The sequence below is a fragment of the Littorina saxatilis genome, linkage group LG7, assembly GCF_037325665.1.
Source record: "Littorina saxatilis isolate snail1 linkage group LG7, US_GU_Lsax_2.0, whole genome shotgun sequence".
NCBI lineage: Eukaryota > Metazoa > Mollusca > Gastropoda > Littorinimorpha > Littorinidae > Littorina > Littorina saxatilis.
This window is the reverse complement of record NC_090251.1, coordinates 16671551-16690589: the sequence shown is the minus strand read 5'-3', so window position 1 is coordinate 16690589 and position 19039 is coordinate 16671551. Positions and strand designations below refer to the sequence as shown.

The window sequence follows — 19039 nt, the reverse complement described above, 5'->3', positions numbered from 1 at the left end:
TGACCTTATAAACACCTCCGACCCCCTCCCCCCCCCCCCCCCACACACACACACATCGTCGCTCCGTACCCTTACCCACCAAACTCTCTTTGAACCTTCACACGCCCCCCCCCCCCCCCCCCCCCGTCCTTTTGGTCCCTCTCCCGTTTTTTTGGTCCCTCCCCATCTAACGCCTCAGGCTTGAATTTTGTTTAATGTATTTTGGTCCCCATTTGACCAGGGGGGTGGCTTTGTGTTAACCGTGTCTCTATATGTCCTTCGAATGCAGTTAGTTTAAAAACAATTAGATATGTGTGATACAGGCTAACTTTTTGTGGGGTTACGTTTTTGCGTTTAGCTTTTTCTGTGTCTTTTCTTGTCTGTCTCTCGTTTTCTTTTACCCTTTTTTTAAGGACAAGGAAACTACTTGTTAAAGTATAATCTCCCGACCTTTCCTCTTTTTGGCAGAAGACTTTAACCGAATTCCACTTAATCAAACTGAAGTAGTGTCTTCTTTCAAAGGTTTTGGGTTTTGTCCACTATCGATTGGGTTGAAAAAGAATGTTAAAGGTACAAGACTTCTCATGCAAGCGATCACAGATCTGTTAAGGGTTATTTTCTTTACGTGGAATTAAATGTTGATGCTGTTGCTGTTTCTGGTAATGTTGTTGCCGACGATGATCTTGATTGTGCTGCTGCTGTTGGTGTTGGTGGTGCCGGTGGTGGTCTGCTATATCCACCCGAAAAAAACAACTATAAAAGCCCACATAAAACACACAAAAACAAACACACACAAAAACAATCTTAAAAACGCGAGCACAAAACAAACAAACAAAAAACAATCCCAACCCAAATCGACGCTCTAAACGTCGTTTGTCGTAGTTATAGTGCCACCAGTGATGGCCGTACATATGTTTCTCTTCAGTGGAAGAAAAACAACGCTAAGAACATCCTTTTTGTTACACATCTGACTGTACTTCGGGTCAGCATCGATTTCTTTCTTTCTTTCTTTATTTGGTGTTTAACGTCGTTTTCAACCATTCAAGGTTATATCGCGACGGGGAAAGGGGGGAGATGGGATAGGGAAAAGGGGGGAGATGGGATAGAGCCACTTGTTAATTGTTTCTTGTTCACAAAAGCACTAATCAAAAAATTGCTCCAGTAGCTGGGTAGCATCGGGTAAATACTTTCTCGTCCCAACCAATATGGGACGCCCCCTAACCCGCGGGGGGTGTCAGCATCGATGTGTAAGGACTAAATTGAAGCCCTACAATGAATTAGTCGGACTGTAATTTGATCAGTCTCCCTGCTCGGTACCCCGGGCGCCTCTCAAAGTCAGTTACAGTGGCAGACAGTAACGAACGAACGGTAAGCAATTCTCCGCCTATGTCTTAACACGTCCCAATTTCTATAGGGAGTCGGTGGTATTCGGACAGCAATCGATGAAGTTCCCTCTTCCAACCTCTGCACTCTTGTCTCTCTCTCAGGTCAGCTACTCTTGTCTGCTTAATGCGAAGCGGAAGATCGGCAGCGCGCATTCTCAGAAACTGTCGTTCCGGCGTGGCGATTGCGCATGCTCGAGGCAATTATGTTTTTCCGGCAATGTGCATGCACACTAAAAATAGCAACAAGGCCAACAACAACAAAAAACACACACAAGAAGGTTCAGTAAAGGAGTAATTAACTTGCGAGTTTTCAGCTTTAATTTTCTATCTTTTTATATTTAGTCAAGTTTTGACTAAATATTTTAACATCGAGGGGGAATCGAAACGAGGGTATGGTGTATGTGCGTCTGTCTGTGTGTGTGTGTGTGTAGAGCGATTCAGACTAAACTACTGGACCGATCTTTACGAAATTTGACATGAGAGTTCCTGGGTATGAAATGCCCGAACGTTTTTTTCATTTTTTTGATAAATGTCTTTGATGACGTCATATCCGGCTTTTCGTGAAAGTTGAGGCGGCACTGTCACGCCCTCATTTTTCAACCAAATTGGTTGAAATTTTGGTCAAGTAATCTTCGACGAAGCCCGGGGTTCGGTATTGCATTTCAGCTTGGTGGCTTAAAAATTAATTAATGACTTTGGTCATTAAAAATCGGAAAATTGTAAAAAAAAATAAAAATTTATAAAACGATCCAAATTTACGTTTATCTTAATCTCCATCATTTTCTGATTCCAAAAACATATAAATATGTTATATTCGGATTCAAAACAAGCTCTGAAAATTAAATATATAAAAATTATTATCAAAATTAAATTGTCCAAATCAATTTAAAAACACTTTCATCTTATTCCTTGTCGGTTCCTGATTCCAAAAACATATATATATGATATGTTTGGATTAAAAACACGCTCAGAAAGTTAAAACAAAGAGAGGTACAGAAAAGCGTGCTATCCTTCTTAGCGCAACTACTACCCCGCTCTTCTTGTCAATTTCACTGCCTTTGCCATGAGCGGTGGACTGACGATGCTACGAGTATACGGTCTTGCTGAAAAATGGCAGCTACTTGACTAAATATTGTATTTTCGCCTTACGCGACTTGTTTATATTTAGTCAAGTTTTGACTAAATATTTTAACATCGAGGGGGAATCGAAACGAGGGTCGTGGTGTATGTGCGTATGTGTGTGTGTGCGTGCGTGTGTGTGTGTGTGTGTGTGTAGAGCGATTCAGACTAAACTACTGGACCGATCTTTATGAAATTTGACATGAGAGTTCCTGGGTATGAAATCCCCGAACGTTTTTTTCATTTTTTTGATAAATGTCTTTGATGACGTCATATCCGGCTTTTCGTGAAAGTTGAGGCGGCACTGTCACGCCCTCATTTTTCAACCAAATTGGTTCAAATTTTGGTCAAGTAATCTTCGACGAAGCCCGGGGTTCGGTATTGCATTTCAGCTTGGTGGCTTAAAAATTAATTAATGACTTTGGTCATTAAAAATCGGAAAATTGTAAAAAAAAATAAAAATTTATAAAACGATCCAAATTTACGTTTATCTTATTCTCCATCATTTGCTGATTCCAAAAACATATAAATATGTTATATTCGGATTAAAAACAAGCTCTGAAAATTAAATATATAAAAATTATTATCAAAATTAAATTGTCCAAATCAATTTAAAAACACTTTCATCTTATTCCTTGTCGGTTCCTGATTCCAAAAACATATAGATATGATATGTTTGGATTAAAAACACGCTCAGAAAGTTAAAACAAAGAGAGGTACAGAAAAGCGTGCTATCCTTCTTAGCGCAACGAATACCCCGCTCTTCTTGTCAATTCCACGGGCACTGCCTTTGCCACGGGCGGTGGAGTGACAATGCTACGAGTATACGGTCTTGCTGCGTTGCGTTGCGTTCAGTTTCATTCTGTGAGTTCGACAGCTACTTGACTAAATATTGTATTTTCGCCTTACGCGACTTGTTTATCTTGGATATTGGGTAGCAATGGCCATTTGCGTTGCAGAATAAATTCCTTAGATCTTTTTATGTCTACAAGGTCTGCTTTGGCACTCCCTGTCTTCTGAATCTTTTGGCGATTTGAAGGCAAATTGTCTGTCTGTTTCAAAGTACACTCTTTTCTGTTGTGTTTTATGCCTCCTAACATGCATTCGTTTTGGTTATGTCCTCGCAATCCAACCCCTTCTCCTCTCTCCGTCTTCTTTCTTTAATACTCCGTTCATCGCTGTTTCTGGAACACACGCACATTATCTCTCTCTCTCTCTCTCTCTCTCTCTCTCTCTCTCTCTCTCTCTCTCTCTCTCTCTCTCTCTCTCTCTCTAATGTTACCACAAGAAACCAGAACAGAAAGAAGGAACTATTGATTGTTCTGTTCTTGCCGTACACACGAAGTCGTAAAGCTGGAGATAATTTCCCTAGCGAGTTGCTATTTATGTTTTGATACACTTTTTGTTGCAACGTACAAGGGACGGAATTGAAAAATACAGAGACGCAGTGGCTGGAGCGCTGTGGAGTATCTGAAAACTCTGTCTTTCTGTCTGTTTCGCTCTCTTACACACACCCATACACGCACACACACACAGACACACACACACACGAACGCACACACACGCACATACACATACACACACACACACACACCCACACCGCGAGTACCAGCTGAAGAGGCGGTAACAAATAATAACCAACCAACCAACACGCACACAGATAGTATCACACACGACCTTCTCACTATCTTTACCTCTTACCACTCTCAAAATCTATTTTGTCCGATACCCCCCGCGGGTTACGGGAAGAATTTACCCGATGCTCCCCAGCCCCAGTAAGAGGCGACTAACGGATTCTGTTTCTCCTTTTACCCTTGTTAAGTGTTTCTTGTATAGAATATAGTCAATTTTTGTAAAGATTTTAGTCAAGCAGTATGTACTGGAAACTTGCATTCTCCCAGTAAGGTAATATATTGTACTACGTTGCAAGCCCCTGGAGCAAATTTTTGATTAGTGCTTTTGTGAACAAGAAACAATTGACAAGTGGCTCTATCCCATCTCCCCCCTTTCCCCGTCGCGATATAACCTTCGTGGTTGAAAACGACGTTAAACACCAAATAAAGAAAGAAAGATATTTTGTCCGATTCCACTTTAACGCTAATTAAAACGTGGACCATAGTTTGTGTGCCTCGCGCCCCCTAATTGGCGTAGAGGCGCGTCCCCCCGGTGGTGGATGGGAGAGCGTTCTCTACTAGCTTCTGAGAGAAGATCGCATCTCTCGAAGCCGTGAACCAAATTAGGATCTTTTTCTTGTCTCTTCTCTATTTCTGCCACCCCAAAGTCCTTTCAGTTTCCTTTTCTAACCCATAAAATTCTCCACCTTTTCCCCCAAAAAATATGGTGAATTCCGAGTTTGTCATGTGTGACCAGGGGATGAGTGGCTGACACCTTAATGCTCAGGGCGTATCTTGTGTAGTTTTGATGGCTATATACATTTGTGTAATGTTAAACTTGTGGGGTCCTGATTTGGCCTATATGGTCCGCTGGACCCAAAAAGCAACAGATATCAAATCATAGTTTGTGTGCACATACACTTTAAATCCTAAATCAATTAGCAGAGAAAACAAAACTCATTACTGCACCCCTCCTCACCTACGTCTTTCACTCTCTTTTCTTACGCCACCAACTTTTCTTCCCTCTATCATTTCAAATCGTAAAAGAACGCTGTAAACATGTTGCATGTGCGTGTACTATTTTGCGTATAGGTGATTGTTGAACAGATAAAGTCGTGCGGAACGTTACACGAAATTCATTTCAAAGTGAATCGATTTTTCGGCCAAGACTTATGGCGAGGCTGTGTTTGCTCGAGCACGGCTAGGCTAAATAGCCCGAGTCGATTTCAACGTTAACCTTTAGAGAGCGGAGAATCAGAGTACAGGAGAAAAAGAGAGAGACAGACAGGGGGAAAAGAAGAGAGACAGACAGACAGAGAGGAAATAGAAGCGGGAGATGTAAAAGGCAGAGAGAAAGAGTTTGTGAGGGAGAGGTCATAGAGAGAGAGAGTGGGTTAAAAACATCGAAAAGGGGGTGGGGTGTGTGTGTGTGTGTGTGTGTGTGTCAAAGAGACAAGGAGGGAGAGCGTGTGTACGTGTGTGTAGGGGGGAGGGGGTCGATTCAAAGACATAATTATAGAGTTGGAGTTTTTCAATGCAGAGAGAGGTCAAAATAGGTGACACTGAAAAAATAAAGTAATTTCATACATTTGATTTTCAAACTGTTCCCTTACTGTATACTTGTCCTTTTTTTTTGTTGAATTCATTTTCCAGAGTGACAATATCAGGTACTGACAAAATCTAGACTCTTGATATTTTGTCAAAGTGGAAAGAGGGCTGGACCTGGTGTATGAGAGAGAGGGGCTTCCAAAATAAGGCAGGGGCACAGTTGGTGCCCGGGAGGGGGGTTTGGGGTCCCTGCCCTCCAGCTGCTTTTGAAGATTAGCATTTGAAAGTGGTAATTTGTCTCCTTGAGAAAAAGGGTAATTTGCTATATACATATGGGGAGGGGCTGGGCGGGCTTCCGGAACCCTGGAACCCCACCCCCTAGATCCAGGCCTGGGAAAGATGCTGTCCTTCCATGTCACATTCTGGGCGTATCCGGATGAGCTTGCATATACAGCTTGCTTGATCGGATGCTTGTATACATGTTATAAGTGAAAAGATGCTGTCATCCCATGTAAAATTCTGGGTGGATTCGGATGAGATATTTTCTTTGACGGTTTTCACTGAAAGCGGGGTACATTTGCAGTCATATTATAAGTGAAAAGATGCTGTCATCCCATGTACAGTTTTGGTCGGATCCGGATGAGGTATTTTTTGGGACTGTTTTCACGGGAAGCGGGGTTGCATTTACAGCTTGGATGGTCGGATGCTTGTATACATATTATAAGTGAAAAGATGCTGTCATCCCATGTAAAATTCTGGGTGGATCCGGATGAGGTATTTTCTTTGACGGTTTTCACGGTAAGCGGGGTACATTTGCAGTTTGGACTGTCGAATGCTTGTGTACATTTTATAAGTAAAAAGATGCTGTCATCCAAATCTAAAATTCTGGGCGGATCCGGATGAGGTATTTTCTATGACGGTTTTCACGGGAAGCGTTTGCAGTTTTGGTGGTCGGATGCTTGTATATTATACGTGAAAAGATGCTGTTATCCCATGTAAAAAGCCTGGACGGATCCGGCTGTTGTGAGTTCCATGATGGTTTACACGAAAGAATAAAAAAAGCACCCAAGAATGGAAGGTTATTGGAACGTTGAATGTATGACAAAACAAAACGTTCAAATTACAATACGTCGGATCAAGTGGTCTTTTGAGTAGACAGGCAGACAAACACTTACTATACAGACAATCAACTAATCTCAACATTTTCGAAGAAGCTCGCTTGCAAGATACTGGCGAGGAGCTTGGCAATTTTGGTTTGCACGAAAAGGAAAACATTATACAGGGACATAGTCCCAGCGATGTGAAAAGACTTGAGCTTTTTAGAACCTTGTAAAATTTTCGGCGACAGACATAAAAAAAACTCACTAGATTTAAGCATGACTACCACGTTGTTTGAGAAAGGAAACACACTTCCATCGGTCCCGGATAGCCAGGCTGCAGGACAATACAAAACAAGAATCTACCAACTCAAGAACCTGCATGCCATGCTAGAAGCAGAGCAATAAAGAGAATCTCTGCAGACCGAACAAGACATGCAGACGAGCCAGTACATCCTCACTGTGCTCGACAATCCAGGCAGCAGAAGGATCAATCAATAATTACTCTTAGCCATCAAAGTCGGCCCTCGACCCTTGTCCAGAATTGAGTACCCTTGTTCAGAATTTGCCGACTCGGAGATAATTGATGTCCCTGCTTGAAACAGGGAGAGCAGGTTGTACACGGACTGCGGGTTGTAGATGAGTGTACGTGTGTATGAGAGCCACAAGAGGTTGTATCAAAGTGCCTGACCGGGACTGATCGATCAAGTTACCGTGTGGAGTCTAACCAGCTGCTGTAGTACGGTACTGAGATTGACCTGTCCCAGCCACCCACTTTGATACAAGCTCATGTGATGACAGCTTACATGTGTCTGTCCTAGCGTTGGGCTGCGTGTCTGCATCTGCCTGTCTGTCCAGCTACCTGTCTGTCGGCCAGGTCGTCTGTCTGGCATGTCTGCCTGCATTGGCTACCTCCCAGTCTGTTCTTTGTGTAAACTTATTTGCCTCTCTTTTTGTCTGTGTGTACGGAAAGCCGAACATCCGTCTCCAGGAGACCTAGCCTTGTTATAGTAGAAGACCACAGAGCTAAATTTAGCGTTGCCAGCACGATAAACTAGAGCTACATCTGCCGCGCGCCGATGTCCGCCTTCGAGTGCCTAAGAAAATGTATATATTTCCATCTGCTTCAGTCTGCATTGTGGCTTACCACTAAGCTGCATTTTGAACCAAACCGGCAGACCCGTATCCTGTCGCCCTTTTGACACCTTGCTGTATTTGCTGTTGTTGTGCGTATTGTTAATTATTATTGTTCTTGTCTCTTGAACATAGGGAGTCAAACCAGACCGATTTTCAGCGTTGGTCTTATTCCCTGTTTTGTGCTCGGCGTATTCTTGAGAATAAAAAAACCCACCTAAACTATTCACATTTAAGGTGCATATCACAGTAAAGGGTAGAAGGATCCTTAAAACTCAGATGTTGTGGTACCGAAAACTCCAGCTCCAGTTACCTGCAACACCTATAATTCTAATATAGGAGACCATGCATGCCACCTTTGTGATATTTTGTTCAGATTTTAATAACTATAGATTTGCTGTTACTCTGAATCGTAAAGAACCTTCCTTCCTCGTGTAGACTATATAGTAAATCACCACAGATACGGACAGACTTTTACTTGGAATGAGAGCCTGCATACACTTGGACACATACCAACATATATATCCAGGTCAGGAAATCTACATGTTTTTAAACTTCCTGACTTTGTTTTTTGAAATTGGTTTAATTTAAATTTGTGTAATGTTAAACTTGTGGGGTCCTGATTTGGCCTATATGGTCCGCTGGACCCAAAAAGCAACAACAACTAACTAACTAACATGTTTTTAAACGACCATATTCATATATTATTAATTGAGTAATACTCTTACCCCCCGCGGGTTAGGGGGGAGAATTTACCCGATGCTCCCCAGCATGTCGTAAGAGGCGACTAACGGATTCTGTTTCTCCTTTTACCCTTGTTAAGTGTTTCTTGTATAGAATATAGTCAATGTTTGTAAAGATTTTAGTCAAGCAGTATGTAAGAAATGTTAAGTCCTTTGTACTGGAAACTTGCATTCTCCCAGTAAGGTCATATATTGTACTACGTTGCAAGCCCCTGGAGCAATTTTTTGATTAGTGCTTTTGTGAACAAGAAACAATTAACAAGTGGCTCTATCCCATCCCCCCCCCCCCTTTTCTCCGTCGCGATATAACCTTGAACGGTTGAAAACGACGTTAAACATCAAATAAAGAAAGAAAGAAAGACCCTTCTCTCTCTCTCTCACGCACATACATCACATACACGCGCGCGCACACACACACACACAGAGGCAGACACACACACACACACACACATACACACACACAGACAGACACACACACAAACACACACACACACACACACACTCTTCTTTATGCACAATCTGATCAAGATCATAAATCAAAACTTTAATTGAAACCAAAACAAACGCATACAAATCTGCAAAAATAATGGGCACAGTAAAACAATCCCACGTTCCATTGTTAACGAAACAAACATTCACACAGGAGACGGGGAGGGGGAGATAAGGGGGAACAAGGGAGAGGGATAAAGGGAGACAAGTACAAGTGCAAGATTGGGATGACATTACTGTTTTGGTGATGTGGCCAACAAAAATCTCACTTGAATAAAATAGTCGTCCAGAACGAAGGACAACACATGTTCACGTCCACTTTCCACTGACTATTGAGATATGCCTGGTACGTACACATGTTAAGAATTGTCTACTTTCAATTGACTTTCAAAATTTCAAAGTATGTCTGGTACCTCGCGCCCCCTAATTGGCGTAGAGGTGCGTCCCCCGGGTGGTGGATGCGGCAGCCTTCTCTACTAACTTCTGAGAGCCGTGAACCTAATTAGGATCTTTTTCTTGTCTCTTCTCTATTTCTGCCTCCCCAAAGCCCTTTCACTTACCTTTTCTAACCCATAACATTCTCCACCTTTTTTCCCCAAAAAATATGGTGAATTCCGAGTTTGTCATGTGTGACCAGGGGATGAGTTGCTGACACCTTAATGCTCAGGGCGTAACTTGTGTAGTTTTGATGGCTTCAATTAGAAAAGAAGAAAGTGTTTTGGCTTGGTTACACACTGGTCACACTTTTATATAACACATGTTCACCTGCTTAAAAGAGAAGAGGCACCATGGTGCCACGCCTGTGATAATAGTTTTACTGTGATACATAGTTTTACTGTGATACATTTCCTGACTTTGTTTTTTGAAATTGGTTTAATTTAAATTTGTGTAATGTTAAACTTGTGGGGTCCTGATTTGGCCTATATGGTCCGTTGGACCCAAAAAGCAACAGATATCATCATGTCTGGTACGTCAATATGTCAAGATTTGTCCACTTTTCAGTGACTTTGAATATTCCGAAATATTTCAAGAATTGTCCATTTTCCCTTGACTTTCACTATTCCGAAATATGTCAGAAATAGTCTATTTTCCATTGACTTTCAATATTCCGAGATATGTCCGGTACGTCCATATGTCAAGAATTGTCCATTTTCCATTGACTTTCAATATTCCGAAATATGTCTGGTACGTCAATATATCAAGAATTGTCCACTTTCCAGTGACTTTAAGAATTCCGAACTATATCTGGTACTTCCATGTGTCAAGAATTGTCCATTTTCCATTGACTTTCAATATTCCGAAATATATTTGGTACGTCCATATGTCAAGAATGTAACAAAAATATCCGATAGTAAATCATTTGGCCTTTGAGTGGGATGAAAAAAACCAACAAAAAACGAAGACACTGACGGGTTTGTACACAGTTAAACATATATGGGATTGACAGACACTTAAGAAGAGTTCCACGTTTGGCGGCACAATTGTATGCACATGATTTTGGGCGATATCACATTTTCTTGCACAAATCCCTCTCAGAGGAAGAGATATATATATGTGAACCTTTTTTGGGATAAAGAACTGGTTGTCACCCTTTGTCGACTTTTGGGCATCATAAGAAAACTTTGTTTTTTCAATTCGACGACGTGTCCACAACGTATGTGTATTTCTTTCTCCTTTCTTTATTTTAGCATAAACGCGAATGCACTCGTTTTATATTTGCCACACGGGCAGCCGCATTTCATCTCGGAGAGTAAAAATCTCATTGGAAGGAAAATCAAAAATCGCTTTTACGAACATGTACTGTTTTCTCGATAGAATAATACATCCATCGGAATCTCTTACAGCATACACAACACCTGTTGTCGCACAAAAATAAAAAAATCCTTATTTTATTAAGGAAATGAACCGATCAACTGTTTCATATGCTTTCAGCAGAAACGCTGGAGACAAAGACCTGAATTTCTGTGGTCATCATGCTTGACACGACAGAACACTTAAAGACTCCCGAACCAAGATATAAATTGCCGTCATGCCTCACTTCACAAGTTGTGACTCGGTTCGATAGTGTGGTGTTAAGTAGAATGAAGTCTTCATGATATCAGCCAGAGGCAAACTTTGAGATCGACGGGTTAGTTTACGTGTATCATGATTGCAGCAGCGTCGGGGTAAATTATGTGGTCAATATGCAGACCATTATAAGAGAAATTTGCCAGTCAACAGCCTCAGTTGATCTCATTTGTTTTCACCCAAAACGTCGGCGACAAAAACTGCATTGGGCATCATTCTTAAGCAGATCACCTGGACTAAGCCAGTTGCCTGACAACAAATAGGTCATTATTTCCACATAAACTAGGAAGAGACATCCACTCGCTTGTAATTTCACGAACACTAAAACGCAGACCTGACTCTCTCCGGATGTTTTTGTTTCCATAGAATAAACATCATGGACATCGGATCACTGTAATGTACGTACATGACTAGTACAAGACACAGAATAACCAACTGCATTAGGCCTGTCTCTGTCTTTTTGTGTCCAAGGAATAAACACCCAGGACATTCGATCACCATAAAGTACGTAAATGGCATGCACAAGGTACTGAATAATTGATTTCGAACTCCCTTCAAAATACCTTCCTTGCCATGCAGACCATGTCTTGAGTCACCATAGATATGTCAAGGTCCAGGTTTTCAGGATAAGCACATCCTTCCATTTGGACACGACAAGAGTCTACTTCATATCTGCTAAGTATGCCGAGTTGGATTTTACCTGAAATAATTTCGTAACTGACACCTTTTTCAATCTAAAAAAACAAAACAAAAATCTGACCCGGCGTTTGGGGGACTTTCCCTTGGCGTAACACGTCTTCTTTTTGTTTTGGCTCTTCTTCCTCGCCTAATTCCCAAATCCAAGAGCAAGCAGTTGATGTTTGGTAGGTGTCGAAGTCAAACGACGTTCTTATCACAGGTAAATCTGGTGATTAAGAAGAGGTTTTACAGAGGAATGAATGTACCGGAAACGTTTTCAATCCTCTCTTGCACAGAAGCAGCATAATCGATAGCACGTTTTTTGCAGATACGATTTTGTCATGAAGATTCCATATCCAGGGCATTTGATCACCATTCATTGCGTAAAACACGTGATCAGTAAGAGATAACGAATAATCCATCTGAACGTCCTCGTGTCATTGTATTGTCCATTCACCAGAGCAGCCTAAGAATCCTCGGCACGTTTGTTGTCAGTACATGGTTGCTTCCAACACACTTTATGAACTATGAATCGCCAGTAAAAAGCTACCACGAGTTTAGTGGTCACAGCCAAATTCTGCACATACGTTGTTATATTTCAGATTCTGATCACAACTTAAAAAGAATACACGTCAATGTGTATTCTACCCGTAGCCTCTTGAAATATGCCATTTTTGTAAGCTGTGGAATGAATCGAAGACAAAGAAAGGTTAACGCGAGAATTAATTGTGACACATTTCGGAAGTGAACGTAGGTGATATTCATCAATTTATACTTCTGACACAGAAACAGGAAACTATCAGCCTTTCTTGTGAAAACGCTTTTTGCGTGTGAACACATTGTGATATGGACACAGGGAACTATCAGCCTTTCCTGTGAACACGCTTTATGGGTGTGAACACATTGTGACAGAAACAGGTAACTATCAGCCTTTACTGTAAACACGCTTTTTGGGTGTGAACACATTGCGACAGAAACAGGTAACTATCAGCCTTTCCTGTGAACACGCGTTTTGGGTGTGAACACATGGTGACAGAAACAGGTAACTATTAGCCTTTCCTGTGAACATCCTTTTTGGGTATGAACACATTGTGACAGAAACAGGTAACTATCAGCCTTTCCTGTGACCTTACTTTATTGGGTGTGAACACATCTTTTAGGTATAGTATTCAGCTTTGCGATTAATTCAGCGTTACAATGAATTCTCACGCGTTCAATGAGATAGCAAGGATACACACACATTGGCGAAGGATCCCCCGATAGCGCATGAAACTCAGTCAATCTCCATGTAACAGTTTTTATTAATGTCTCTTTCTCTTGGTGTTCTTGTGTTACATGTGACCAGCGCAACACATCACTCGGTAGCTTTATCCATGTCCTCCAGCCAGCGTCTTATTCGACCTTCTCGCATTGAGGCGGAACCTTTGCCATCATAGCTGACTATGTGAGCTTTCTTACCGTCCTCAGCTTTACCACCCCCACCACCGCTCACCCTCTGCCTCCCTCCTCCTCCTCCTCCTTCCTCCCTCCTCCCACCGGGAGGCACCCTGCTGTCCGATTCGTCCAACTCTGAGGGTAAGAGGCAGAGTTTTTCCGGGGTCAACTGCTCACGACCTCGACCTTGAATGTCCGAGGGAGCCTGCGCGGCCTTGAGGTTGGAGAGGGAGTGGGAGGTGCGGGGAGTCACCCCGGCGACGTCGCCACCACCACCCCCTACTCCCCCCCCTCCCATCGACACCCCTTTGTCGTCTTCGGGGTAGGACTGCAGCCTCCTGAGCTGCCCGGCTCTCTCGCTCTGAGGCAGAGACCCCGACACGCTCCCGTCATGCAGCGAGGTGTCCTGGTAGTCGTCGTCGGAGTCGTTGGAGAGAAGGCCCACGCTGTGCGCCGTGCACACGCTGTTGAGGCTGACGGCGCTACCCACGCGGCTCCCGGCGCTCAACACGCGTAGGGATGACGTCTTCTCTTCCAGCCACTCGTAGCCTCCGGGGTCGCGCGAGCCGAGGTCCAGGTCCACGGAGCGACGCGTGGTTCTGGGCGAGCAGTAGACGCCCAGCTTGTCCCCCGTGCCGTTCTCGCCCAGGTTCATGGCCATGGAGAGATTGGGCATGCTGGCCGTAGGGAGGCCGATGTCGGAGTTGCAGCGGTGAGGGACGTAGCCGTAATGACCAGGGGGACTGTCATCATCACCTCCTCTTCCTCCCCCTCCCGGGCCTCTGCCTCCAATTACGGAGAGAGGCCTCACACCCACCCCGGGGCCGTTGGTGGTTGTGGTGGTGGTGTTGTTACTGTTGTTGCTGTGGTCGGGCTCGCCATCGCGGTCGTCAAGGACGATGCGAGGGATGGCGGCCGACTCGGAGGCTTTGGGGGCCGACATGGGTCGTCGTTTGACTGCTGCTGTTGTTACTGCTGTTGCTGCGGCTGTCGTTGTTTCTATGTCGTTACTGCGTCTGGCGTCTGCGGCCATCCCCCGGTGCTGCCACCGCTGACTTGTCTAACAGCACTCTGGGGGCAGAGATGAGAAAATAATCACGTTTGATTGACTGGAAATAGGACTTGGTAAAGGGTATAGAGGAAGGCCTTGATTAGTTAGTGACTTGATACCAATCGTAGAAATGGGTTCGTTAAACTAGTAAACGCGAAATGCGCTGATACAAGACAAATTGTAGCAAATAAGTAAACCAAAAAATGGTGTAAGAAATAGGCAAAATATGTTACTGAATACATAAAGTAAGAACAAATCCAGAAAGCACACAAATGCATTCGCTGGCGAACGCGCGTGTACACACACACACACACACACACACACACACACACACACACACACACAAACACTAACTCACTTACACACACACACACACACACACACACACATACACACACACGCACACCAATAGGAGAGGATGGATGGAGAGTGGTCAAAGGCTGGTCGATAGAACCAAGGCATACCGACAGAAACAGATTCGGGGGACATAGAAAGAGAAGAATAGGGTCCGCTTCCGGCAGTTCTCATTCCACGGTCTCCTCGTCCAATGTCAGGGAGATTTCAGTACGGTCTGTTGCCATTCACTACCACAAGATTAGGCGGCAAGTCTTATGGGAGAAAAGTTCGAAAAAAGGTAGGAAAATGGGAAAAGCGAGGAATACCAAGGGGGTACAAGGCAAAGACGAAAACGGGGACAGTTGAGAAAAAAGGAGGAAAATGGAAAAAGCGAGGAATACCAAGGGGGTACAAGGCAAAGACGAAAACGGGGACAGTTGAGAAAAAAGGAGGAAAATGGGAAAAGCGAGGAATACCAAGGGGGTACAAGGCAAAGACGAAAACGGGGACAGTTGAGAAAAAAGGAGGAAAATGGAAAAAGCGAGGAATACCAAGGGGGTACAAGGCAAAGACGAAAACGGGGACAGTTGAGAAAAAAGGAGGAAAATGGAAAAAGCGAGGAATACCAAGGGGGTACAAGGCAAAGACGAAAACGGGGACAGTTGAGAAAAAAGGAGGAAAATGGGAAAAGCGAGGAATACCAAGGGGGTACAAGGCAAAGACGAAAACGGGGACAGTTGAGAAAAAAGGAGGAAAATGGAAAAAGCGAGGAATACCAAGGGGGTACAAGGCAAAGACGAAAACGGGGAAAGTTGAGAAAAAAGGAGGAAAATGGGAAAAGCGAGGGATGGGGGATACAGCACGAAGGAACGGGTAAAAATTTGTGAAAACAGGACAAAGCTATGCATAGCAGGCGGATAAAGCACAAACGGGAAAGATTGGAAAATGGAAAACGCGATTTATAGCAGGGGAATACAAATACAGCAAGACTGAAGAAGAAAACGGGCAAGGTTAGAAAAATGGGGGATAAAAGTGGAGTTGGAGGACACAGGACGGACAGAAAAATGGGGGATAAAAGTGGAGTTGGGGGACACAGGACGGAGAGAAAAACGGGGAAAGTTGTGAATGAGGGTATAATCAAGGAATACCAGGGGGATACGGAACAACGTGGAGGTAGGAAAAGAGTGAAAATGGGGACAGTGGGGAATAGCACGAAGATGCAACACAGCCGGTTTCAGCGTTCCAGTCTAGATTGATGGTTGAATGATCAAAGCCATAGAGTCCTTTCCTTGCCTCCTCAGCACTTTCCTCAATCCCTTAGCCAGACCCCCCCCCCCCCCCCCCTGCGCCAGCATCCCCAAACTCGCTTTACACCTCTATCGATCTTGCTCCTGTCTCGTCTGTATACGTTGGTTGAATTCAAATTCATGCTTCAGCCTGCCTATTAACCCGTCTTCAAGCTTTCCTCCATTTCCATGCCCAAACCACCCCGACCCCCCCTCCCCCCCCCCATCCCTACTCAAATCCCCATTCCCGTTCACCCCTGCCCTTTTCTCTCCACCCTCCTCCCTCGCCCCACCCCCCCCCCTCCTCCCGCGCGTTCGACCGGCTTTTATCCCCGTCCGTCGATGCCGAATTTTGAAACTCTTGGTGGAATGGAGGCATGGCGTGATTCTAGCTATTTTTGTTCAGTTTAGACTGATATTGATTTTTAAATGAAGGAAAATAACGAGAGAGAAAAATAAATAAAAAGTACTTGATGTACGTGCACGCTTCTTAAAGTGCGTAGATAGTTCGTGTCTTGCCCATTCTAAAAAGTGTTTTCAAGAATGTTCACGTCCAAACGGATGAAGAATAACCCACCCCTCCTGCCTCTCTCTTTCTCTCTCTCTCTCTCCCCCCCCCCCCTCTCTCTCTCTCTCTCGCTTCCGTATCTTCTACTCTTTCTAGCTTTTCTTCTTCTGCTAATGTGTTGAATTAATTGACATAAACAAGTAGATAACCACCGATCAAAGAAACCACTGAGTTTGGACGCACTGATTCAAGCTAGAGAAGCACGCTTTACATTGAGTTGTCATGCACTTTGCAACAACAAAACCACACGATAGCAACAGGCAGCGTTTACCATACATTCACGGAATAAAAGCACAACGACCAGACACACACACACACACTCACACATACCCAAACACACACTCACACACACACACACACACCCTGGACGTAATCATTGTCAACACGTTGGTATCCTGAAATAACTCCATTATCACATCTATCCATGGGTGTTCAGTGTGACACAGAATCGTCGTGACAAACTGGGAATGGGTTCCCAAAATATACGCCCCCAACTGTCGCCCTAGCGAAGACACGCCGATAATCATGAAGGCTTGATGGAACACGAACCTACAAAAATATACCGTCATGACCAGGATTACCTCAGGCGATTTCTCTTCATCAAAGATGCATGTAGTTTGGTACAAGAGGAATATGGGTTAATCTGCTCTGACAGTACCGTGTTTAGTTCCAACGTGTCAAAATTAAAGTACGCAAAATAGCACACGATAGAATAAGGCAACGTTTGCTAATCACACAGTATTATTCTGTCTGATATTGCGCGCGTGTGTGTGTGACCAAATGCGCCCGACAAGCAATACTCTAACGACAGTTTGTAAATAGTTCGCATTGTTTATTTCGTCATATTTACTTCTTTAGTCATGATGCACATTCAGATATATTCATTTACCGTCACCATCCCCACTTTGTACCGGAAATTAATGAAGGTGTATACGTACGCACACACACTCTCTCCCTCTCTCTCTCTCTCTCTCTCTCTCTCACACACACACAGTGCCACAGTAGGCTGAAACCGACACACACAAAAACAAACAGACGGATCTAGTGATGAATGAGAGAACTTCAAACAATGGACAACCAGTCCGGCATCAGACAAAACCTTTTAAAGCAGAAGAGTCTGGGTTTTAGAGCTCTGGCCCCAAGAGAGTAAACTCGCCTGGTGAACACCAGTGCTTTTTTCTCTCAACGTAAAATTCCACAAGACCCTCCCGGGGAAGGTTACAGTATTAGGGACACTAAAATCACACCACGGCATGCAAACTAGAACGTCTGCCTGGGTTTTAGGGCTTTGGTCCGAAGAAAGTAAACTTGCCCAGTAAACGTCAGTGGTTCATGGGGAGGGCACAAACGATGTATTTTTTAAATCAAAATTAAAATCTCATTTTGATCACATTGATGGGAGAACTTTGAATCTCTGCTAGTCTCTAAACAGCATAGCGCACACAGTCTTAACAACAGATTCGGGGGACAGGTATGGTTCCCCTCTGGATATTGTGTGCATTTTTGAGAGGGAATTGTTATATAGAAAAGTTGTTTACAATACATTTAGAAATAGTATTGTTAATTATATAGGTATATTTAAAGTACAAACATTAATATAAACAGCAGGAAAAAAAAAAGATCAACGAAGAAGGATGCTCCCTACCAACAACAATAACAAGTCGCGTAAGGCGAAATTACTACATTTAGTCAAGCTGTGGAACTCAAAGAATGAAACTGAACGCAGTGCATTTTTTCACAATGACCGTAGTCCGCCGCTTGTGCAAAACGGAGTGAAACTGACGAGCCTGTTCAGCGCGGTAGTGGTTTCGCTGTGCTGCATAGCACGCTTTTCTGTACCTCTCTTCGTTTTAACTTTCTGAGCGTGTTTTTAATCCAAACATATCATATCTATATGTTTTTGGAATCAGGAACCGACAAGGAATAAGATGAAATTGTTTTTAAATCGATTTCGGAAATTTAATTTTGATCATAATTTTTATATTTTTAATTTTCAGAGCTTGTTTTTAATCCAAATATAACATATTTATATGTTTTTGGAATCAGGAAATGATGTAAAATAAGATGAACGTAAATTTGGATCGTTTTATATAAAAAAATTATTACAATTTTCAGATTTGTAATGGCCAAAGTCATTAATTAATTTTTAAGCCACCAAGCTGAAATGCAATACCTAAGTCCGGCCTTTGTCGAAGAATGCTTTACAAAAATTTCAATCAATTTGTTTGAAAAATGAGGGTGTGACAGTGCCGCCTCAACTTTTACAAAAAGCCGGATATAACGTCATCAAAGGTGTTTTATCGAAAAAAATGGAGAAAAAAACGTCCGGGGATATCATTCCCAGGAACTCTCATGTCAAATTTCATAAAGATCGGTCCAGTAGTTTGGTCAGAATCGCTCTACACACACACACACGCACAGACAGACAGACACACACACACACACACACATACACCACGACCATCGTCTCGATTCCCCTCTATGTTAAAACATTTAGGGAACCATCTTTTGA

The 19039-nt window shown here is 43.2% G+C and overlaps 1 protein-coding gene across 1 annotated transcript in view; it reads right to left on the bottom strand.

The window, feature by feature from the left end:
* Positions 1-9141: 9141 nt before the first annotated feature.
* LOC138970811 (uncharacterized) overlaps positions 9142-19039 on the bottom strand; it is a 41471-nt gene continuing 31573 nt past the window's right edge. The window contains exon 2 of the mRNA XM_070343340.1: positions 9142-14357. Coding sequence (XP_070199441.1) covers positions 13207-14319 — 1113 coding nt within the window. The 5' untranslated portion in view covers positions 14320-14357 and the 3' untranslated portion in view covers positions 9142-13206. The remainder of the gene's footprint in view (positions 14358-19039) is intronic.